Raw genomic sequence first — 25,830 nt, 5'->3', positions numbered from 1 at the left:
AGTTCCCTGATATGTTGGGTACCTAAGAGAACCCCTGTGGGACTCCTAGAAATAAATGGAGGACATTAAGCTGAGAGAATAGCACCTGCAAGTGAAGCTTAGTGGAAAGCACTGACCAGTCAAGCAATGGGTCAAGAACTTGCCATTAGGGTGTGTCAGAGTCAAGTCCAAGTGGGGTGTTTTACTGTGGAGCCTGCAGTTTTTATTTTTTTAAAAGAATTATTTTATTTAATCTTATTTATTTATTTATTTAGTTTAATTTTACCAGAGGGGGACAAAGAGAAAGAGAGAGAGAGAGAGACAGACAGAGAAAGCAAGTCGCTAGGTCTGGGACTCAAACTGCAGTCAGCCATGTGGAAGTCCAGCTCCCTTAATCACCATGCCACCTGCCGACCCCAAGCCTGCAGTTTTAATGACTTCACTCTTCTGCCTCTATCTTGAAGTTACAGTCTGGGAACATTTGGGTCACATTACACTTTATAGTCTGTGCCCTGGTATCTAGCTTGGAGTGATATATACTTTTGTATTATTTATTGGTGGATTTTGTTTTCATAATCAGAATAGAAGGCTAAGAACTATTTTTTAAATATATACAGTTGTTATATATATTAAAATGTATTTTTAAAGGCTGAGAACATAGTAGGTGACAATTACATATTTGCTGATAGTTTAACAGCCTTTGAAAGCCTTTTTTTTATAAAAACCAGTTACACATAGGTAGTAACAGTAGTCCAGTTCTGGCTATTTTACTGACGTAGAACTAATGGATGACATGAAAAGATGGATTGCTGTGAGTTGCTTTCTGTGTATCTCATTTCCAAAAGAGTTCATACATTTAACATGGGGAAGAACAACCATTACAATTTTTGTATCTGGTGTATGTTCTAATTGGTAAAGATGCTGAAATGCTACAAACAGGAATAGAATTTTTTTTTAATGAAAAATAAATTAAAGAGAAAGAGCTCCATGACACACACACACACACACATATGCACACACACACACACACACACACACACACACACACATATGGACTCTCTAATCAGATCTTCTTCTGTGTTTTATAAATGATGTTTACTGCATAGTTCTGTATTGCAGCAGCAGACTTGGCTATCTCATTCATTATTAATTGGTGAAAAACAGAAAACAAACCAAAAATTGCACCCTAATCAGCTATAGAAACCTTTCAGCTTAATATTCTGACTTTTCTTTCCAAGTTTTTCTTTATACTATTATTTGTCTTGTACTTAATATTCAGTACAGAAGCCATATTTCGCATGAATATTATTTTTTTCATTAGAGAATGAAATACTCTCAAAAGGGTCTCACGTCACTATCCCTACCAGTCTTCCTGGCCTGCCAGGAGCACGATGCAGGCACCCAGCACAGAGAGGATAACCAGGAACCAAAAAATATCATCTTCCATATGGATCCAGCATAACTTGAGCAGTGGGTTACCCCTGATCTACCAAGGTGGCCCACAGAAGCCACGTTTGAGTACACAACAACTGGTATCTTCACCCAAAGGTCCTTCTTCCCAGTAGTACACACACTTGTTTAGAACTCTGAGTAGCTTTCTGCTTAGGAGAGAAGTGAGCAGTGGGTCTGAAAATGCTTTCGGCCATCTGCCTTCAGTGAGCCAAAGATGAGTATGTGATGCCTTCGTTATGGAAGAAGATAATTTTTTTTGTAGTTCTAACTCTGTTCTGGGAATTCTGATAAAGTATGTGCTATTCGGAGAGTGGAGATAGCAAGCAAAATATTGCTTATTTTTCTACTTTCAAAATACATCATTTTTTAAATTACAAAGCTAATCTGTGGGCCAGAAGATGGACTGATGGTCTCACATGGAGGACTGCACAGTTTAAATCCCATACCCAGAGACTTGAAAAACAGGCTAGGTGCATGTGCAAGCATGTCCAAAATCTTGAGAATGAAGCACAAGGGATTGTGATGTGACCATCCTCCTTGGGAGGGGTGATTTCTTACTTTCCAGCTCTCCGTTTCTGTCTCTCTGATGAGCACACATACCCTTTGGCAAAAATCTAAAAAAAAAAAAAAAAAAAAAAGTTAATCCTCATTGACTTTAAGTAGTAAATTCTGCAGATTTATAGACAAGAATTTAATCTCCTCACCACTTTTATTTTCTCTTCCCTATAATAACTAATGGTTAGGCCAGGAAATGGTCTTTCGCAAGGACCTTCTGGTTCAAACACATACTCATGAGTAGCGAGAACTCACTCTGTACTACTACCAGTCTATCAAATGTTAACGCCCACGTAACATGGGATTGTTTTCTCCTATGTATTGGATTTTATTTTCAAGCTAATGTAAGTGCTTTGATAATGATGATTTAGAATATCTTTTTGTATCATCTCTCCCAAGCCAACTCAAACCTATTCATTACCAAGGTGTATGCTGACCATCCTGACCTTTCCAACTATATTCTTGTGACCCAAGAGAAATATTGCAATTTTCTGGAAATCACTAGCTTTATAAAAAAAAAAAAAGAAGAAGAAAAGAAAAGAAAAGAAAAAAGCCAGCCAGTGGTGTGTTAGGGCAATTGGATCCCACATGGCTGACTGCATGATTTGAGTCCTGACCAGACAGATTGCAAAGTAGGCTGGGTACGTGTGTGTGCACGCACACCCAAAATCTCAAAAGGAGAGATAGAGGAGAAAGGATTTGGGGAATGACTCCTTGCTTTCAACAACCTCACCAATTATGCACCCTCTGGCAAAATTATAGAAGGAATGAAAAGAAAAAAAAATCCTAAAACATAACTTAAATTTCTTCTCTTTCTTTCCAAATTGCAACTGTCCTAAAGAAATACTTTGTACCCCTTGTAACTAGGGATAAAAAATAATACACTTCACTTATGCACAGTTGAGAAATTTGAATGTAAATAGCAAAAGTTCTTAACCAAATATTATATTAATATCATTAGCTTGGTAAAATTTAACATTTTAATTTAAAATTTAATTAAAAAAAATTTTTGAACCTGTTCTCTGAAAACCATCTTGAACTTCTCATAAATGTTTAGATCCTCTGAATTCACTAATAAAAATTATCTTGGGTGTTAAACAAAAAAATGCACTGTCATCTTCTAAGTACTGCAATGTAATACAAGCTATTATAATCACTGCATCTAATTAAAATAGTAAATCACTTTTAAAAAGTCCTTGGCTTATTACTGAGCTCTTGATTTTGGAAGTACTGTGTTAGCAGTGTTCTTTAAAGCAAAAATGGACACTCATGATGGATCAGAAATAAGCCCCCTCAGTACTAGACTGCTTTGTCTCCAGCAGGATGCAAATATTTTGTCAAATTAATCAGGTAATAGTGATGCATCATCTAATGATGCTTTGTCATTGTTGCAGCAAAGGAGGGTAAGGAGGGTTTTTCTCTGGTCACTTGCAGACTGGCCATTTCATCTGTTTCATTTATTTGAGTGGCTCATAGAGGCCATGGGTGGAATTTTAAGAGAATAGTTTACCTTTTGTATGTTTCTGTGTTTATGTACATGCATGTTTCTGTTCAAATATTGAGCACTCCCATCATCTGATACTCTTAAGTTCTTTTTTATTTCATCCTCTTAAATGGATAAACTCACACATGCAGACATATATGGAGAATTCATGCAAGCCTGGTGGCAGACATTGGTGCCTATCTCTGGAATAATTTCAGTCCACATCCAATGTGTTCCACTCACTCCAGCCAATTCTTGCCAAATTGCCTGGCTCTCCAGTTCCAGCTGATTTCACTATGTGGTCTCTTGATTCTTCCTTTCTTGCAAGGTTAAAAGGCAGCTTTGCACATGCCTCTGGCTCAGCCTCAGCTGTGTCTCACAGTTGCAATGTTTTGTTGGCCTCTGGCACCACCGGGATGACAGCAGGACACTGCTGGTACTCCCCGAATCCACCCTCATGGATGAATTCCCTCAGCCTGTCCTGCCTAAATTCTACACCAGGAGAAACCAGCTTGAAATGATAGATAAAAGATATATTTCACTGATGGCCAGAAAAATTACATCTCTGGGTTTTTCAACCAGAAAATAAACAGTAAATTTGCATCAGAACTCTTACTTATATGAACCAGAACTTTAACATCTTAATTAGCTTACTGGATCTCATGATGGACAGATGCCTTACTTCCTTCAAAATTTATTTCATAAAAAGTATATATAGTTCTAAATATCAAAGGATATTCAAAAATTTATAATAAAATAATTTCCTATTTCTGGTTCCTATTTGTTCTATACTACATATTTGATACTCTCATTAGTTATTTCTATTACCACCTATCTTTGTGTGTGTGTGTGTGTGTGTGAGAGAGAGAGAGAGAGAGAGAGTGAGTATGTGAGTTAAGTGGTGCATGTGCTTGTGAGAGAGAGAGAGAGAGTGAGAGAGAGAGAAAGTGAGAAATCACCTTCCTAGGGAGGATGACCACACTGCAATTCATTCTTCTCTGATCTCCTCTTGGAATTTTGGGTATGCATGCACATACCTATGGTGTGATTTTCAGGCCACTGAGTCTGGGACTTGAACCACAGAGTTGGCCATGTAGGATCCAGCTGCCTTAACCTCCATGCCACCTGCTGGCCCACTACCAACTATCTTCATAGTTAGTATTATTATTATTATTTTGCTATAGGGTACGTGTGCTCACTAGAGAGGCAGAAAGTGAGAAATCAGCCCCTAGGGGAAAGGCCATGCTGCAATCCCTTCTCCTCCACTCTCCTCTTAGGATTTTGGGCATGCATGCACATGCACCTAGTGTGAATTTTAAGCCGCTGGGTCTGGGTCTTGGACTACAGTCAACTATGTGGGAGTCCAGTGATGTAATCATTACACCATCTGCTGGTCCCTAGCTGTCTTCGTATTTCTAAATGAATTACTTGGACATCCATTTGTACATTTGTACATTTGTCAGTTTTGAGAATTACCTACTGTTTTTCAACTAAGAACGATATCATTTCTTTTATCCCCTTTCATCAATTCTCTTTCCTAGTCTTTTCAAAACAGTTATAGCATAATTATTTTAAATATCACCCATATTTGAACTGCATGGTATATATGATTGTATTTCTTTCCTTATCATCTTTTTTCTTTGGAGTTAAAAATACCCTCATTTAAAATACTCCTTTTAAAGTCTCTAGTACAGGTTTTTTTTTTTTTTAGCAAGGGCACTATTGACATTTTGGTCTGATGACTATTTGATGGGAAAGATGGAGGACAGGAGGCTGTACTGTACTTTGTAGGATGTTTAGGGACACCACTGAGTTCATCCCACCTAATGCCAGCAATACCCACTGCCCACTCAGTTGTAAAAGCTACAAGTATCTCCTCTAGACATTGCGAAATTATCTCCATAGAAGCAAAATCACCCATCTCCAGCAGATCTAGAAAGTACCTCTCAGAATGATAACAGCACCTTGAAAACGGGTACTTGGTTTTTCTGCTCTGGGAGAAACTTCTAGGCATTTCATCTTCCCTCTAGAATGGCAGATCTCCTAGGACTCACATTATCATTATTCTAGAACCTTCCTTCACACACATCTAGGGTTGATCCTCTACCTGGACCAGCAGGTTCCCAAATATTTTGCTTTCTTCATTATTTTATTCTCTTAAATTTTGGAGCACATACTCCAGTACCTTCTTGAAGATGAGTAATAGGTCCAATTTTGCAAACTTGGCTGGTGAAAATGACTATTTTACCTTCATACTTGATAGATTTGGCTAAGTTAGGCATCCAATCTAAAAAGCATTTTCCTTCCACACTTGAAGACTTTCCTCCATTTTCTTCTAACTTCTTGTACTGCATTGAGAAACATAATGCCATTCCTGATTCATAATCCTCTCTTTGTAGCCTGTTTTTCTTCTCTGGAGGTTTGGGCTTTTCATTTTAAACCTGGTAATTTGAAATTTCACTGTGCTTTTTTTTTTTTTTTTTTTTTTTTTTTTTAAGATTTTTGCTATTGGGTGTGTGTACGTGCTGGGGAGACTGAGAAACAGAGAGACAGAAAGCAAGAAATCACCCTCTCTTGGGGGATGGTAACCATTATGCCATCTGCTGGCCCCCTACTGTGACCTTTTAAAAAGATAGTGTGGGATCACCAGATGATGTAGTGGTTACTTCGTTGAACTCCCATTTGGCCAATTGTGGTTCAAGTCCTGGACCTGGTGACTTGAAACTCACTCTGGGCGTGGGTGCCTGCATGCCCAAGATCTCTGAAGGAGAATGGAGGACAAGGGATTGTGGTCTAGCCATTCCTCTGGGAGGTGATTCCTCACTTTCCCTGTCACTGTCTCTGTCTCTCTCTTTCCTGTGAGTGTACGCACTCTAAGGCAAAAATATCTACCAAAAATAAAAGTAATTTCTGTCTGAAATGTACATACTCTAGTTTTAAATGTCCCCCCCCCAAACTTCCTATCCTCTTTAGTGTAAAATATGTAATCACAGTTTTTTGGTCAACATCTCTGATAGTTTTCTCCAGTTAGGTATAGGTTAGGTCTTTTCATTGCCTCTTACATCTTTAAACTTATTTAATTTTGCCCCCCCCCAACTATAATAGAGTGTTGTATGGTGCATGCTGGATAATATCTTTAGAACTGTCATAAGACTCACTACTTCTGTTCGGTTAAGTCCAAAATGCTGATCAATAAACCCATTGCATTCATTTCAACTATTTTACATATGTTTTAAACTTACAGGCTATTTTTTTCTGGTCCTCTTATAACTCTGGGAATAGTGCCAACTCCCATTAGCTAAACTGGAAGCCTCATAATTTATGGGACATTTAGTAGAGTATTCAGAAGGGTCTTGGCTCAATAGTGAGGAATAAATAGCCTTAAACCAAACACTTCTTTGGTCCTGGATAATAAACTTTAAAAATCAAGACTTGAAAAGATCAAATGGTTTCAAAATAACGTCACCATTTCTCACAACAAAGTTAAAAAATGCTTATAGAAATAAAAAGAGATTCCAGTACCAATAAGAATGGCATTCATAATATGTGACATCTATGTTTTTTTGTTTTGTTTTTGAGAGGTTTTTGCTATAGAGCACATGCACTCCGCAGAAAGACAGAAAGAGACAGAGAGTCAGAAAGCGAGAAATAAACCCCCCAAGGGGCATGGCCATGCCACAATCCCTTCTCCTCCATTCTCCTTTCAGGATCTTGGGCACACATGCACACGCGCCTGGCATGAGTTTAAGCCACTGGGTCTGGGACTCCAACTGTGGTCAACTACATGGGAGTCCAGCAGCATAGCCATTATGCCAACTGCTGGTTCCATGACATCTAGTTTTAAAATGACCAGGAAAATAGGACCTTTAATAAAGCAAACACAACTAAAGTCAACTCAGAGCAGACACAGATGTCTGAATTGGAGACTAGGAAATTACAACCGTTATGACAACAATATTTGGTGTTTAAAATTAAAATGTGAAGACATGAAATATATAAAAGATATCAAAGATTTGCATTGGATTTAATGTTCCAGGATAGGGAGACAAGAAGATTGTGTTATGTAAAACTGGTTAAAAATGTCACTTTTTCATTTCAAATTGAGTATCTTTCTCCCTGAAGGACCTTGATTTTCTCCTTCAAGGGGACCTTATTGAGGCTCAGTGTGAGGTGTGAACTGGGCTTACTCAAGAGTATACTATAGAATCCATAGCATTGGAGAAGAATTTTTGGAGCAGCCTTGAAGTCTCCTTTTCCCAAGAAGTAAGTCTGAGGATATGTAGGGACCATACTGCATGAGAAGCTAGGGGAGTTGGATCTTATTCCCAAAGTTATCAGTATCTCAGGTATTCTCCACTAGCTATTTAGCTTCTTTGGACTTTATTTTCATTATGTGTGACACATTTATTTTAAACCAAAGATTTAAAGCTACCTTGTCTTTCACCTGTGCTCTTGGTCCCAAGTTCTAGGTAGATAGCCATTAGCCTAATAATTGAGTAACTTTAGATAAATATTTTAAGGAAATAGCCTTAAATTTTTTTAAGGAGGGTTGGCCCCATGGAGGAATGGTTGAGTGCTATGTATAGAAAACTGGATCCCTTATGGCTGACCTCAGTTCAAGTCTCAGCACTAGTGACTTAAAAACCATGTTGGGTGCATGTACTCATATGCCCAAAGTCTCAATAGGATGGAGAAATGGAGGAGAAGGGATTTCTGCATGATCATGCCCCATTGGGGAATGTGCTCTTTCTCTCATGCATACATCCTCTAACAATTAATAATTTAAAAAATATTTAGTAGAAAACGTACCTAAATATTTCCCACTGCACTCTTATTAACACAATCATTCTCTATACTTATTCACATAAAAGTTGGTTAAGTCTGTCTTAAATGTAACCTCCATTATCACCTCGAGTCCAACCTACTTCTCCCCTTATATTCTCTTTCTTGGTAAAAGAAGCAGTGAAGCCCCATCCATATAAATCAGAAACCTAGAAGACAATGTCAACTCTTCCTTCCACCTCATCCCTTTTCTCTTACACAATCGGAAAAAAAGCTTCTTGAAGCCATCCTTTGCTATGCTTTTATCACCCCTGTTAGAAGGACTAATATCTTTTGACTTAACAGTACAGTACTCTTTCTCTAATCTTTCAAAATTAAGAGTTTTTGTTAAACATAAGTTTGATCATGGTGCTCTAATTTAAGTAAATTCAATACATTGATTACCATTAGATAGCCACAGCATGGAATACCCTATACAGCAAATCTTCAATCTACTCTCACACTATGATTTGCTGTATACCTTATGATTCAGCTACACTGACCTACTCAACACAAATGGATCTATTAAACTGGCTTATGCATACACTTGTTGCTTCTCCCTGAGTTGTTCATTCTCTGCTTGGCAAACCTTAAAGCATCTGTTAAGACTTTGACAAAAATTTGCATCTCTGAATAAAGCCTTCTGCATTCCACCAAATGATGTACGCCTCCTCTTTCTTCCTCTGGGCAATTGCACCTACTGCTTTTTTTCTTTCTTTTTTTTTTTTCCTGCCATTTGTCACATTAAAAAAAAAACTTATTTATCATCATTATTATTATTATTTTTAATTTGCTACAGGGTATATGTGCTCACCAGTGTGAGAGAGAGAGAGAGAGAGACTGAGCAAGCCACCAGGTCTGGGACTCAAACCATGGATGATCATGTGGGAGTCTGGTGCCTTAACCACCATGCCACTTGGTAGCCCTGCCATTCATCACATTATTTTTGTAATGTGATTTAGAAGACTGTTTTGCTTTCCCATGAGGCATGGTTTTCTTAAGGACAAAATTTCATAAACCTGTGCATCTTCTTGCTCTTAGAATATTACCTTGGATACAGCAAGTACGTAATGAATTTAAGTTGAACAAAGGGACATATGAGTGAGCCACAGGGAGTGGTGATTAAGGTGCTGGATCCCACATAGCCAACTCCACAGGTTTGAGGCATGGACCTGATAGCCTGAAAAATACACCGGCTGCATGTGCATGCATACCCAAAATCCTGAGAGGAGAATGGAGAAGAAGGAATTACAGTACAGCATGGCCATTCTGCCAAAGGGAGGTTTCTCACTTTACCTCTGTCTCTTTCTCTCTCTCTCTCTCTCTCTCTCTGGTGAACACACATGCCCTATGGAAAAAATTCTAAAAACACATAATGTTTAAAAAGTCATAAGTGAGTAAGTAAATAGAACTCAAAATGTGCCCATCGATATTTGTTATTTATTTTTAAACCCCTTTTCCTCGGAAATACAAAAGTAGTCTTGGTCTCTAGCTCTACTTTTGCTTGATTCTAGTAAAGATTATAACTTTGTTCTGTGATCCAGAAAATGATGTTATGTGGTTCTGCCACTTTCTCATTTTTCCTTCTGAGCTTCCATCTCTCACTGGATGGTCTAAGTGAAACATGGCATTAGATTGAGCGTGGGCCTGCTAATTCATTTCTGGAGGTGGGATATTGTGAGTATCACAGTGTCCAGCAGGTGATACTTTCACACAGAAACCTGTTGAACAACCAAGGAAGCATTGCCAAGATGGAATGAATTGATTTATTTCTCTTCTGAATTTCTTGGCAGATCTCAATATTAAATCACCAAATTTACTCAATGTGCTACTTAGGATATGATTTCTTACTTCCTTTAGCTAGACCAAGGCTATAGTAGATAATGATACCTTTTTCTTTTTGCTAGAGGTCACTTACTGAGCGAGATGGAGAGAGACAGAGAGAGAGGGATAGTGAGAAATTATCTATTCCCTATAGGAAATGGTCACATTGCAATCCCTCTGCCTCTATTTATCCCTCCTTGAGAGATTTTGGACATGCACATACATGTGCCTTATGTGTTTTTCTTCTTATTCTTTTCTTTAATTTCAAGAAATGCAGTTTTAGCTTTAAAAAATTAAAATAAAAAAGTTTAAAAATTTAAAAAGTTAATACTTAAAGTCAGGAAACAGGTTAGGATTCTGTTCAAATAGTAGTTACCTGGACCTGTCAACAACTCGAGAGAAGATAAAACTCCTTAACTCTGGAAAACAAAGCAAAGAAGATTAGTAATGTTTTAGTCAAAAGTCATAAAATTCTATTTTGCCAGTTCAAACTTATGTACTTTATCTTCTGTTGTGGTCTGATCTTTCCGTTTAAATTCTGGAAGATAATGTTCAACTCTGAACTTGTCCCTACCATTAAGCTGGTCATTTTCTTAGTTGTCCTAGAACTCTTATTTCTGTGTGCCTGATTTTAGTTTTCCTGGGATAGCACTCCCTTCAAAACTTCTTGGAGGGAACCAGCAGTTGGCGTAATAGCTATGTCGCTGGACTCCCACGTGGTCAACCATGGTTCGTGTCCCGGACCCGGTGGCTTAAAACTCACATCGGGCGTGTGTGCATGTGTGCCCAAGATCCCGAGAGGAGAATGGAGGAGAAAGGATTGTGGCGTGACCATCCCCTCTGGGGGGTGATTTTTTGCTTTCTGTCTCTATGTCTCTCTCCGTCTGTCTGGCAAGCGCCCTATAGCAAAAACCTCTGGAAAAAAAAAAAAAAAAAACTTCTTGGAGAGCTGGTCTTGGTAAATTCTTTCAAGTTTTGTTTATCTGAGAATATTCTTGTCTTCTCTTCCCTTATGAAGGATAATCTTGTTGGATATAGCATTCTTGGTTGAGATTGTTTTTCACTCAACACTTTGAATATATTTTCACATTCTTTGCTTACTCACATTGTTTCCAATGAAATGTCTGCTCCTAACCTGATGGGATATCTTTTGTAGGTAACTTGACATTTCTCTCTTGCCAGTCTGAGTATCTTGTGGTTTTGATCATTCTGGCTATAATGTGTCTTAGAGAAGATCTTCGGTTGTTCCTATTTTGGGTCCCTTGCATTCCTTGGGTCTTGATCTTCAAATGCCTCTCTAGGTTTGGGAAGTTTTCTTCCAGGATTTCATGGAATAGATTGTCAATTCCCTTATTAGTTTCTTCACCTTCTGGGATACCTATTATCCAGATGTTTGGACATTTAATGGTAACTAGTATTTCTCATATATTAATCTCATTTCGGGGGGGGGCTATTTTATCAGACTTGTGGTAAAATTTACAGCAATTCTGTCTTCTACACCTGAGATTTGATTTTATGTATGATCTAGTCTGCTTTTAATACTTTCAAAGGATATTTTGACTTCCTGTATTATAGCCTTCATCTTCTACAGTTCTATTTGATTCTTTTTTATGGTGTTTATTTCCTCTTTCAGCTCTTGCAAGAACTTCCTCACCTCTTGGAACTTATTGCCTTTTTCTTTCTGGTGTTCTCTTTGCCTTTCTTCTCCTCCATCTCTATTAGCTTTATCATTATGAATACTCTAAATTCTTTATCAGAAATTTCCATGAGTTCCATTGTACTATCTGTGGATGAAGAGGACTTATTCTTTTCCCTTGGGAAAGAGGTATTTTCTTTCTTTTGCATGGTTCTTGTGCCCCTGTCATGATTTCTAGTCATCTGATGGATTATTCATTTCTTTCTAATTTCTAGAATATAAATCTGAGCAATCAGAGGTGCACAGGAAGATGTGGTCTGCAAACTCTTTGGCATTGCATTTTCTCCCTTTGTGTCACAGATTCAGTGGGAGTTGAGGAATGTGAGGGCCCAAGTAGTATTCAGATTTTGTCAACTTTTCTCTTAGACCTGTCTAGACATTCACTGTGTGGAGGCAGGGTGACTTCTCAGCAGAACATCTTCATTGCTCTCATCACTGAAACCACAGATCTCAGCTTCCATGGCAAACTCAGTCTTCTTCTCTCCTGATGTGTTTCTTTCTTTCTTTCTTTTTTGGAAAGGTTTTTGCTATAGGGTGTGTATGCTCACCAGAAAGACAGAGAGAGAGAGACAGAGAGACAGAAAGCAAGAAATCACCCCTTTGGGGGGGATGGCCATGCCATAATCCCTTCTTCTCGATTCTCCCCTCAGGATCTTGGGCACACACGCAGATGTGCCCGGTATGAGTTTAAGGCACCAGGTCTGGGACTCAAACTGCGGTTGACTACATGGGAGTCCAGTGACAGTATTTATGCCAACTACTGGTCCCTCTGATGTGTTTTCAAGCCACTGCTGGGATTTGATCCACAGTTACCATGTGTGAATTAGGTGCCTTAACCTCCACTCTGCTGGTGGTCTTTTAATAAAATCTTAAGCTTTAGAAATATGCTTCTTCAAAGAGAGCATTAGAGATATTTTAGAGAAGATCATATTTATCTCCAGCTACTTTTCCTGGTGGACCTAAAGAAGGCATAGCCCTGAGTCAGGACCTTATAAGGGAGGAGAAAAGACCTGAAAACTCAGCTGTCACTCAAATGTTACTTCACTATCCTAGGCATTGTTCACTGCCCTCTACTGGTCAGCTCCCCTGGAAATCAAAACTACCTTTTACAAAAATGAACTCTTAAGTCTTTTGGTTGCTGGTTATGATGTTGCCATCACACTGTTGACAGCTCAGATGTAGAGTGATAATACTTCTGATCATGATATTGGTCTGAGCATGTTTTCAGGTTTCTGTTTTGCCATTTATCAGCTATGTGTTTGAACACCTCTAATTCTTAATCTCCTTGTCTGTCAAATAATCCTTGCCAAAGAGTTTTGTCACTTTTATTGACATGCAAAAGGGTCTAAGAGGTATTTGGAGGCTGGAAGATGCTGTAGGGATACTTTCTTTTTCCTGTACATTCAAAGTGACCATTAATCTAGTGCATTTCTCATTTTATTAAAGTAAGGAAGGGGCTCTATCAGAAAGCTCTGCCTCTTGATTGACCGCTGCTATCACCTGGCCCACTGTGCTACCAAGCATCAATAATTCCTTTGGCTTTTCTCCCTTACACAGTGGTAGCAGAGGCATTAACAGAGAGCTTGCCTGAACTGAAACACTACCAAACAGAGGCCTATTCTATTGGGAGAGCATCCTCCAGTGACCTATGAGAGCCATAAAAGGTGTTAAAGTCTTGGGTCCATCCCTAAATGAAGCTCTGCCTTGGACAATAGCCTGGCTAAATTGGGAGGTGGCTGTCACCTGACCTTGCTTTTCCTGCCAGCTATGTAGATTCACATGCCAGTATTGTGGCTACAAAAGTTGGGAAGCTTGGTGGATGGAAGCTGAAAATGGAAATGAGATATATTAATTTACTTACACAGGTGTGAATGGGGGGGGGTGCTTTTCATTTTCCCGATCAAAATTATACTGACGCCAATAGCATAATAATGATTAAAAGCATATCCCTTGGAGTTAGACTTCCTGGATTAATATCCTATCTTATTTAATTAGCTATCTCTCTTCTGGAAAATTATTCAACTTGTTTTGACCTCAATTTTTTCAAGCTGTGAAATGAGAATTATAGTAGTTAACTCATAGAGTTGTTTTGAGTTAAAGGAAATAACACATATGAAGTCTTTAGAACTATGCTTGATAAACAGTGAGCACTCAATAAATGCTGTTTGTTCTCAGTGTTACAACAAAGTGCTGGCATCCTTGAGGAAGAGGCACTGACTTTTGAAGTCATTTTTCTAACATGTCTAAGATAGCTCTGATGCAATTTCTTCTGTTCTTGTGATCCTAAAGGCCCCCTTTTCTATACCTTTTGTCCCTGGAGACCCCTGAGGTTTAAAGTCATATATATCTTACTTTCTTAGCAATCAATATCCATTACATGTAGCTTACAATTACAACTTTTCCTGGAGAGAGATGTTAATGGATCCATCAAGCTCACAAGACCCCCACTTCCTTATATAACAGCTCTTGAATTTCCTAAAAGCCTGACCTTCTGCTAGAAAGTGATCAGGAAGTTTCCAATAAGACAAGGAATCTAATCCATATTTCTCACTGCTTGTTGGTAATTAGTATAGGGACATTAACAATCAACCACAAAGTCAGATAAGTCATACTGCCCCAGTTTCTCCTGACATTCACTATCCATTACACATCCCTGGAGAAAAGGGGGAGGATTCTTCAGGTTGCCATGGCAGCAGTAGGCCAAGTTAATTTACTAGCCTTCAAGAAAATGAATGAATGGATTAGAGATGTGTTATTAAACAGCAAAACTAGATATCTATACACAGTAGTTTTCAGGAGACTGGGTCTTTGGGTCTATTAATAAGCAAACATCAAGAAGGTTGGACTCCAAACTAAGAGTGAAAAAGATTTATCTTTCCAATTTAGCATCTCCATCCAAAGCTTTCGGACTCTCATCTCAGGCATTGTTTTGTTTAGGTTTATCCTTTCTTGTCTACTTCTATCTACAACCCAGGCAGAGAAGAAAGTGGTGTCTGGCAAAATTCACCCAGATTTCCACCTTTAACAGTAGAGAATGGAGTTTAGCAAATTTTTTAACAAGTTTATGTAAAGTCATGATTCCGAAGTCTTAGTGCGGTTTGGAAAAAGAGAATCAGGAACAGTTTTCTGGCGAACATGAAATTTAGTTAGCTATGTGGCCACCTAGTGGTCCTTCTATGAACTTTATTGGTGGGTCATCAGGAATATAGACATTTGCATACTAATAGCGAAGTTAACCCTTCTTAAAATATAACTTCCCAATTTTAGCATGTCTAATATGAGCAGAATAGATTACCAAATAGGAAATAGTTGGTATTTGAGAATAATCAATGTTGTCGATGTAATCCGGTCAGTCATAGGTGAGTGGGGGTTTTGTTTTGTTTTGTATCACCATAGCTGCATTCATGGGAGAACTGATGTAAAAATACACTTGAGAGTTTTTTGACACCATAGCATTTAGTTAATATAGCACAGAATATATGGATTCTAATTTGTTTTTCTCAGTGTTTTGAAAAGTGAGTATGCAATTTGAATCCTGGACCCAGTGGCTTGAGAAACACAGCAGTCATGTGTATGTGTGTGCCCAGAATCCCGAAAGAAGGTAGAAGGGGAGGAGAAGGGATTGCGAAGTGACCATGTCCCATGGGGGTTGGGGGGAAGGGGTGGCCAGAGAGGCTTTCTCATGTCTTCCACTGGCAATTTTTTTTTTAAAGAAAAAGACTCCCCAGAAAGCAATTTGTCTAAACTTAAACTGCAGAATCTCTTGCCCCTTTCCCACAACTTCCTCACTCCCCTGCATTGACCCCCTTCTTATAGTGTGTAGTCACTGATGCCTCTGCTCTTTTCTTTTTCCAAGGTGCTCTTAGGTTTGTATCATTTAGTGGTCAGTGATGAAGGCAGAATTTTCTTAAACCCCAGGAAACCATAAAACTTCAGTCTTTGGGGCACTGACCAGTGTGGGTTGAGGAATAGTTTGCAGTTCTCTTGGATTTTACTCTCTGTGGCACTTCCTCAGCTACTCAGCCCCATGCATGTCTCAGGGGTATGTGGAACGCTCATCAAATATTCCATGTGTCCTCTTGTTCTCAGAACACATCCCCACCCCAGTACCTCTCTGGCTGGATTACTCTTCTCAATGGCAACTACAACTTTGGGCTAGCTGAGATTCATCTTGGTCCTATTTATTTCTGAAAACCTTTGAAACTTTTGCTTATACATCATTCAGATTCCTTCTCCTCAACCCAAATCCAGTCTACTAAAGGCCCTTTAAAAGATGCAAATACAGAATTATTGGGTGGTTGGGAAAATCATGATGCATTTTTGCATAGAAAAATATGTCATGACTTTCCAGACTACCTAATAGATGGAAGCATTGGAAGGGGCAGGTTATGTGATGGGCCCTGAAGTTTAAGTTTCATGAACTCTCCAGTGAATTTACCTCTGTCCAGGAAGAAGGAGACATGACCCAGCTGCAGAGGACAGCTTAGCAACCTCAAACACAGAACTTAACAAGCTTGGTCTGAGTTTAAGCATATTCCAGCAGTAGAAAGAGTTCTAAGTCCATGTATCGAGTATAGCAGCAGGAAGTGCATAGGGTCTGAGGTAGAACACAGAAGTAATTGAACTATGGGTCTGTTGGGTCTGTTCATTGACAACAGCATTTTTGTCAGCCACTGTGGGTTCCAGGGGAAAAGATTCAAATCCCTAGAGGTGGCAAGAGCCAGAAAAGAGTAAGGTTGCATCTAAGTAGTTGGTACTCAGGGGAGGGATCCAATTCTGGAGATAGAATTTCTAAGGAACTCAGGTTACAACCACTTAAGAATGTGGTCGTAGGACTGAAGCAAAATTTTGCACTGGAGACCATTGGTGCTTGTGTGGATGTTATGGAAAAAATGAGCATAGGGTCTGGTTAGCAAACTGACTTAATTCCAACCCTTTATACAACCCCATCCCCAAAGAGAGGAGCAGGGACTCCTGATGTGTATTCCTATAAGTCATAACTGGTTCCATGACTAGATGTTTAATGGGACACACAGGGGCAAGTCATAAGGAGAAGCTTGTGACGAGCACTTCCTAATCTATAGACTGCATTGTAAGGAGAGGTCCATAAGAAATAGAGTAGATGGTGACAACTATTGAGGATTACAGATAAAGTATCTGAGGCATGGGGTAAGGACTATGGGCAAGTTTGGAGAGTACCTCCTAAAGTTAAAGAAGGGCTCAACTGTCAGAAAGCTCCCTGGAGTGACCGAAGAAAAGAGAAACAAATGAGAAATTTACAGAGAGAATCTAGACAGGAGGACTGAGGGGGTACCAGGCATATTTATTATTGGAGAGAGAGAAGAAATTAGAAAAAAAAATCACTAGAAATTAGTAATTAGTTGACTATGGAGCCCAAGACAGAAAAAGCAGGTGTTGTGGTAAGTTCTCTGCAAGATATAATGGAACATTGACAAAATAATGAATTAGGAAGGAAATTCTTTTATAAAGGGAAATTTTTACCACTAAAATATATATATCGTTCATCAACACATATAGCATTCCAGAGAGTATAAAGATATTGTTGTCCTTTTGTTTTAGACACCCAAGGATTATTGCTTGCTTTAATGAGGTTAATATATGATAGGACTTTAAGAAGTTCATAGAAAAATAGAATTAAAATGTGATTTTACTTTAGAATAAAGAACATTTTGAATCTATGCATAATTTCTTCATAATATGTGTTTTCCATGAATTTTTGAAGTATGCTCATATATCAGATAAAGTTGCTTTTTTTCCCCAAATTTAAATAGATATTTAAGATATTAATTATTTTAGGTATTTTGTATTGTTTTGTTTTTGCCATATGGTGCATGCACTTGCTGGAGAGAGACAAAAAGAAACAGAAAGAGGAAAAGTGAGAAATGGTCATGCCACAATCTCTTCTCCTTTTTTTTTTTTATCTCGGGATTCTGGGTGCGTGCGCACTTGTATCCGGTGTGATAGGCCATGTGGGAATCCAGCACCTTAACAACCACATCACCTGATGGCCCCCTCAATGTAATTGCCAAAAGGCACATATATTTATCAGAGAGCAAAAGACAAAGAGACAGGGAGAAACTACTATCCAATGGGGTATGGTCATGCAGCAATCCCTTCTGCATTTTTCCTTCCAGTCACACACCTGCCTGACATATTTTTCAAGCTGTTAGTGGCAGGGAAGAGGAGATATGACCCAGCTGCAGAGGACAGCTCAGCAGCCTCAAACAGAGAACATAACAAGCTTGGACTGAGTTTAGGATTTGAAACTCAGTCAGCCATGTGAGATTCAGCTCCCTTAACCACTGTACTGCAAGGCTGGCCCTTAAAGTGACAGTTTTAAGAAGAACTACTTAAGAAAGCTGACACAGTATGAAGTGCTGAGTCACTACTGACCTTATATTGTGACTCTCTACTCTAAGAAGAAGTCCACTGAACATAGCAACTAAAATGTTACCAAGGACAACAGGCTTTCTTCTTTCATTTGTAGCCTTTATTTCATTGAGTCAGAAAATTGTCACTTAGCATTTGAAAACTTTATCTCAAGAAATGGAAAAAAGTGCATATAGCTTTAACAGTTCACAAAAAGACAATAGAGAACACAGGAGAACACCTGGAGAGTCATCTCTGTAAGAAGTAGCTGGAATCATTCCCAGGACAGCCCCACACCATAACACAGTGACAGGAATAGGGCAGAGACCGCACAGAAGTTGCACACTCATTGCTTGGTTCCATATATTGGAAGGCTCTCAAAAGCCCTTCCTGGGAGTGATGAGTGTGTCTTTTCTGCTGGAGTTTGCTCAATTTCCTACAATCCTCTGAATTGTTCGTAAGCTTCTTAAGGAATTATAGAAAGGCAAATCTAGGAATTTAGAATTGCCAGGAGTATTTTGTATCCTCCTTTGCTAATATCCCAATTTTTAGAACTACTCTGTAGTGATAGTGACTATTTTTCAGCTTCCTTCACATTGGGTTAACTAGTGAGACTCGAAGTCACCCTATGCTGCCCTCCTTGACATTTTTGTATAGGACAATCTCACTTAAACCAGAACGAGTGGTGGTGATGCCATGTTTAGATTAAAGTAAATACTTTTATGACCTCGAGGAGGTAATCTCTTACAATGGAGGTTTTACTTCTTAGACTTGGGGTACATTCTCAAAGTTTCCACTCGTTTAAAGTAACTATATTAACATTTTGTAGAAAAATACCAAAGCAGGGGATCTGTTTTATGTGTGTGCGTGTATGTGTTTTTTATATTGAGCTGAAAAGCATTTTAAAAAACCATAAGAAAAAAAATTGTTGTAGCATACATCTATGCTACAAATTGTTAATTCTACAGGTATTAAGAGTAAGAAGTCATTTATCTTAAATATTTTCTGTCTGGCTAAAGAATATTTGGAAGATTATCCAATATTTGTGTAGCAAACATTTAGGGGACATTGTGAAGGTCTTGCATCATAATCCTCAGCCTAGCCTCGCATAGCCATTTTGGATATCCAATTTCAGACTCTAAATAAAAAGATAATTAAAAATAAGTTGTTTTCTATAAAATTTATAAGCACAGATTTCAGTTACTCATTTATATCTACTAATTAGAATAACCTTTCTGAATTTTGTTGTACTACATTTATTCACACTTTTCTCAATCTCCTTAGCCATGGCTCATTAAATTGGAGTTATAGGTTTATCATGAAAGAAAGAAAATGATTTTGTTTTCCATTATAAGATGAGAAACAGTTTGCGCACATTAAAGGGCGTCTCCATGCCCACCCTCCACGAGGCAGGCTTGTCACTGTGGAGTGGGAAAATGCTGCAGTAGGTCTGTATCAGGCTGGTTCTTTCCCAGAACACTTTGAGGAGAAAAGCTTCGTACTAATCCAGTACCTGGTATATTGTGAAAACGGAACAAAATGAATGCAGGAAGTAAAGAACACTAAAGCTCAAAAAATGTAGACAAATAATACTTATTTTTCCCTTTGGCAAAAATTGCAATTTTTAAATAGTTTTTCCAATACAAACATAAAAGATTAAATGTGAAATTATCCTTCGTAAGTAAACATTTATTGATTTGGTAAGTGAACATTTTAATAAAGCAGTTATAAAGAAAACTCCCTTTTCTGGGACCAGCAGTGAGCGTGATGGCTATGTCGCTGGACTCCCATGCAGTCGACCGCGGTTTGTGTCCCAGACCAGGTGGCTTAAAACTCATGCCGGGCGCGTGTGCGTGCGTGCCCAAGATCCTGCGAGGAGAATGGAGGAGAAGGGATTGTGGCGTGGCCATCCCCTCTGGGAGGTGATTTCTCGCTTTCTGTCTCTCTGTCTCTCTCTCTGTCTGGCGAGCGCACACGCCCTATAGCAAAAACCTCTCAAAAAAAAAGAAAAGAAAAGAAAGGAAAAGAAAGAAAGAAAGAAAACTCCTTTTTCTATGATTACCAGCATTATCATGTCCTTTTAAATACTTTAAAAGAACCCATGGGTATATATGCTGTGAACAACAAAAATCTGAGATGAAAGTGCTGTGTATGCTATTTTTAAAATTTATCAAGACTCTGGTAATGTTGAATTTTAGATTTTGCTCTTTTGGACTGGGTTTAAACTCTGAGACATACTGGGCCATTTTTCTGTTAGAAATTTTAGTATATCTGTGAAAACAATTTTAAGAATTCTGTTCTTTTGATAAATACAGAAGATGTCTCCAGTTAATCAAGGAGGAGGTAAAGAACACAAAAGGTTGCCTCCATTGGAAATTTAAAAAGGGGTACTTTGTCATGGAGACCTACCACTTTGGCACTTTGATTGAGATCAGCAAGTCCTCTTGGATCTTTACTTGCAGGTTTCTGAAATAAATAAATACTGTTGTATTAGGATTGTCACCAGATAACACACATCCATACATATAAACATGCATGTGCACACATAGATCTGAGCTCATATACACACATGTAGACCACTACTTGCTCCTTGAAAAATTAAGGCAGTGGATAAATTTCTAAGGGATGGAGTAGTGGTGGATAGTTTTGATTTAACTAAAGTTTTATCAGAACATATTTTTCCTACAAAATGTATGAATCTTTCCTAGATGATATTAGGTATCTCAGATACTTCAAATTATTTTCTTAAGCATTAGAACTTTCATTCAGATGATATCTCTACTGCAAACTGGGAAAACCGAATTTTAAGAATGAACTGCACTGGTTAAATAGATTTGCTCAGAAAAAGTCACTCCCACCCTCTAACAAATGCCAAGATCTATGTGATATGAAGATTCTGTGGAACCATAGCCTGAAAACTACTAATCATAGTCTTTCAGTCATTCATAAAGAAAGCTTAATGAGAATTGCTAATTCAAAAAATACTGAATTGAAAGTCTTGGTGAGATGAGTGTTCACCACTTTGGTTAACTGAAGGCTCTAGTGGAGAACCTTTGGGCTACTCAAGGTCTCATTGAAAACTATAATTTTATTTTTATCCCTCAGAACTAATTTCATCATAAAGTTAGGTGAGCAACACATAATTCCAGGGGAATTTAAGGGACAAAAACAAATTCAGTAATCATGATAAATAGTATGTTAATATATTAATTTTTAAAAATCAAAAATGATTTATAAGAATTCATAACGAATAAAATATCAATAGTTTACCCACTTCTCTCTCCTCAATCTAGCCCCAATCTGCTAATAAGTAGGTCTTGGCATGGCTCTGTAACCTGGTGGTTAAGGCAGCCAGATCTCACATGGCCATTTGCACAGTTCAAGTCCTGAACCTGATGGTTTGAGAAACACACTAGGCACATGTGCATGCACGTCCAAAATCCTAAAAGGAGGAAGAGATGGAGAAGACAGGATTGTGGCATGACCATACTCCATATGGGGTACTTTCTCCTCTTCCTCTCTATCCATCTCCAGCAAGGTGCACACACCCTCTAGCAAAAAGAAGTAGGTCTTTACACCAGAGTGTCCTATTTCTTCTGTAAATCAGAGAGCTATGTTATATTGTTGGACCTTTTCAAAGAACCAAGAAATGGTAAAGTTGCTTCAACATTAGTGACCACACCCAGCAGAAAGGGACCAGGGACTTACTAGTGTGATGTAGTGGGGACTTGAAAAACTGGTTGGAAGGTTCTCCAAGGACTCTGCAGTTCTCTGCCAGGAAAAAGAGACACTATTGGCTTGCCATTATCATTCAAATAAGTATGACTATTTCCTAAAACCACAGAATAAAATTTCTAGCCCTTCCTGGAATACATTCCTAGTAAATACACAAATACTAAAAGACAGGAAAGTAATATTCTTCCCTAGATTGTTATCTTGCAACAGATGATTCTATTCAAAGCAAACTCACATGTGAGAAGAGTGAACATTATGTATGGGGAAATGAGTAGCACGAGGCAGATCTGTTAGCTTCCAAATCTTAACATCTCTAATCATCTGAATGCCTGAAATTCTCCAAAAAAAGCTATATTCTTTTGGATCTAGAAGATCTTTGAGAATCTCCAGAAATTCCTATTAAACTACAGATGCCTGATTGAAGTTACTCTCTTGAAAGTGCTTTCTGTTAACTTCCCAGTAGATATTAGTACCATTAGAAGCCATGGTTCAGTATAAACAGGACCTGGAAAGGCAATGCAGAGGGTTAGGGGAACACCTTAAATGAAACAGGGAAAGGATATCAAACACAAAACTGTCCCCAAACCACAATTTTGTTGAGTATTGGCCTTTGATTGATTTAAGGTGTCACACAGCCAGCAGACTTACTATTGTTCATATAATTTTATTCCAAATAATACAGAAATCCTTAATGTGATATTTGAGGGTCCAAACTCTCTCCTATGTTTATCATATATAATGGTACATATGCCATCAATAATAAATTGATTAATGAAGTATTTATTAATTCCCTTTTCTAGGTGTCCCTCATCTAGCCCAAAAACCAAAGACCTTAAGGAGTTTACAATCTAGAAATGTAACCGATATATCCCAGGTTCTTTATGACCCTTTGGTTGGCCTATGTGACCATTCATTGTCAATCACCCGCATAGGTCACATTCATCTGACTCCCTTCTCTGGGAGTGCACACGTTTTACATAATCATCTAAGGAAAATGTAATTAGGAAAGCAATTACAGTACTGCATGAGGCATAGTAGATGATTAACACATATTAAGTGCTAAATATATACCAAACACTGTGCTAAATACATTTACATATAGTTTTTCATTTAAACCTCAAGGCAAATATATGAGATTTATATTAGCATCGTGTGGTTTCTTATGAGAAAAATCTCAAGATAAGCTTTGAAAGTTACCACCAAAGGTCTCCTATCTATTAGAGTGGACTTGTTTTTACCATTTTGAGGTCATCACCAGCATAATAAGAAGCCAAATTGACAAAAAGTATGACAAACAAGCATATGTAACCAGAGAAACATTAACAAACTATCCATTTCTAAATATTGCAATAAATTTGATGGAGATATTTTTGCTAAAGTATCATATATGTGTTTCTGGGATAGGCTGAGGGCACGTTTTATAATATTGTGCAATTAAAAACACAAGGCATATGGGACCAGCAGTTAGCGTAATGGCTGTGTTGCTGGACTCCCATGTAATCGACCGTGATTCGAGTCCCGGACCTGGTGGCTTAAACTCACGCTGGGTGCGTGTGTGTGTGCGCCTGCCCAAGATCCCAAGAGGAGAATGGAGGAGAAGGGATTGCAGCATGGCCATCCCCCCTGGGGGGCTGATTTCTCACTTTCTGTCTCTCTGTCTCTCTCTCTGTCTGTCTGGCGAGTGCACATGCCCTATAGCAAAAACCGCTACAAAAAAAAAACCCCAAAAAATAAAAACAAAAAAACTCAAGGCATATAAGGTATGTGGAGTTGAGGCAAAGTATTCAAAACCTCAGGAACTGTGTAACCACCACCACCAATTAAATTTAAAAGTCCTATCATTGTATTTTAATTAGCACTGGCATCTAGTAACAGTTGATATCTAACTCTAAAACGTTTTTTTTAATTTTTGGAGAAGTTTTCGCTATAGGGCACATCCGCTCGCCAGAAAGACAGAGACAAAGAGATAGAAAGTGAGAAATCACCCACCAGGGGGGATGGCCACGCTGCAATCTCTTCTCCTCCATTCTCCTCTTGGGATCTTAGGCACGCATGCATACGCGCCCAGTGTGAGTTTAAGCTGGGGTCCGGGACTTGAACCGCAGTTGACTATGTGGCAGTCCAGTGACATAGCCATTATGCTAACTAATGGTCCTCTAACTCTAAAATTTGAGACTTATATTGTCTATTTCAAGACTTAGGTACTAGTGGGCAATTTTGTTGCTTTATTGATATGATCTTATCAAGAACATTGCTTTCTTCATCAGTTATTTTTAAAAGGACGGTCTTTTTTTTTTTTTTTTTTTTTGTATGGGTTTTTTACTATAGTGCCCATGCACTGCCAAAGAGACAGAGAGATGGAAAGCGAGAAATCACCCCCCAGGGGAGGATGGCCATGCTGCAATCCCTTCTCCTCCATTCTCCTCTCAGGATCTTGGGCAGGCACACATGCACACGCGCCCAGTGTGAGGTTAAGCCACCGGGTCCAGGACTCATACCGCAGTTGACTACGTGGGAGTCCAGCGACATAGCCATTATGCTAACTGCTGGTTCCCAAAGGATGGTCTTTGTAGTCTTTTAGTCTTTACTCAGTTTTTTAAGTGAGCTGAATGCACTTGAAATCGTAGCTGTTGTTACAGCAAACAACCCACTATTTCCATGGACTTCTGCAGAATTTTCAGCTTCTTTCTTAAGTCTTCATATATTGATAAAGTTTTTACTTTAATAAACTTTTTACTTATGCACAAAGAAATGCATGAATCCTAAGTGCAGAGGTAGGAGAATTTCCACAGGTGAACACATCTATAGAATAAGCCACCACTTTGACTAAAAAAAAAAAAAAAGTAACTTTATGACCTCCTGTGAAGATTCTTCCTTTCCTATGGTGACAGCTAGCCTGAGTTCTATACCACAGACTAGCTTTGCAAGCTTATCTTTTTGTACATTCCCTAATTATAGGTCTTTGTAGCTCACAATATTGTTTTTCAGAGTATGCGTGTATTGCATGACAATCAAACCAAGGCTATTACCATACACCATTTTCAACAGAGAACTTTACATTCTTTTGTCTATTAAGTGTTTCTTACCTTTGCCTCTCATACCTACTTCCTTCCTTCCTTCCTTCCTTTCTTTCTTTCTTTCTTTCTTTCTTTATCATAGCTATTTTAACTGAGATTAAGTTGTATCTCATTGTGGTTTTTGATTTGCATTTTCCTTATGTTAAGAGACATTGAACATTTCTTGATACTCATTTTGACCATTTGCAAATATTCCTTGGAAAGTTGTCTTTCCAGCTCATTTGTTCATTTTTAATGGATTATTCATTCGTTTGTTTGTGGGTGAACTGCTTGAGTTCCCTGTATATTCTGGTTACAATCTCTTATCTGAGGCATAATTTCAAAATATTTTCTCCTATTCTGTGGGTTGTCTCTTCACTTTAATTACTGTTCTCTTTGCTGTGGAGAAGGTTTAGCTTGAGTTAATCCTGCTTGTCTATTTTGGCGGTTATTGCCCATGATTTAGGTGTCTTATTTTAAAAATCTTTGACTACATCAATGTTTTCGAGTTTCCTTTAAGTTTTCGCCTAGTAGTTATATAGTTTGAGGCTTTACATTTATGTCTTTAACCCATTTTGAGTTTGTTTTTGTTAATGGTGAGAGATAGGTATCTTGTTTTATTTTTCCACAGATGGATATCCAGTTCTCCCAGCATCATTAGCTAAAAAGATTTTCTATTCTCCACTGCATTGTTTTGTACACATCATCAAAATTAAGTTGGCTGCATAATTTAGGTTTATTTCTGTATTTTCTATTCTGTTTTATTGGCCTCTATGTCTGTTTTCATGCTATTACCATGTTATTTATTTATTTATTTATTTATTTATTTATTTATTTAA

At 38.2% G+C, this 25,830-nt stretch overlaps 1 protein-coding gene across 1 annotated transcript in view; it reads right to left on the bottom strand.

Annotated features, from left to right (window-relative positions):
• Window positions 1–19,258: 19,258 nt before the first annotated feature.
• The window catches only part of ADAM7 (ADAM metallopeptidase domain 7), a 64,184-nt gene continuing 57,612 nt past the window's right edge, over window positions 19,259–25,830 (bottom strand). The window contains exons 21-24 of the mRNA XM_006140680.2: window positions 21,909–21,971; window positions 20,610–20,666; window positions 20,039–20,069; window positions 19,259–19,338 (exon numbers count right to left, since the gene is read on the bottom strand). Coding sequence (XP_006140742.1) covers window positions 19,259–19,338; window positions 20,039–20,069; window positions 20,610–20,666; window positions 21,909–21,971 — 231 coding nt within the window. The remainder of the gene's footprint in view (window positions 19,339–20,038; window positions 20,070–20,609; window positions 20,667–21,908; window positions 21,972–25,830) is intronic.

Source organism: Tupaia chinensis, unplaced genomic scaffold, assembly GCF_000334495.1.
Source record: "Tupaia chinensis unplaced genomic scaffold, TupChi_1.0 Scaffold000039_1, whole genome shotgun sequence".
NCBI classification, from domain to species: Eukaryota; Metazoa; Chordata; class Mammalia; order Scandentia; family Tupaiidae; genus Tupaia; species Tupaia belangeri.
This window is presented reverse-complemented; position numbering and strand designations above follow the sequence as displayed.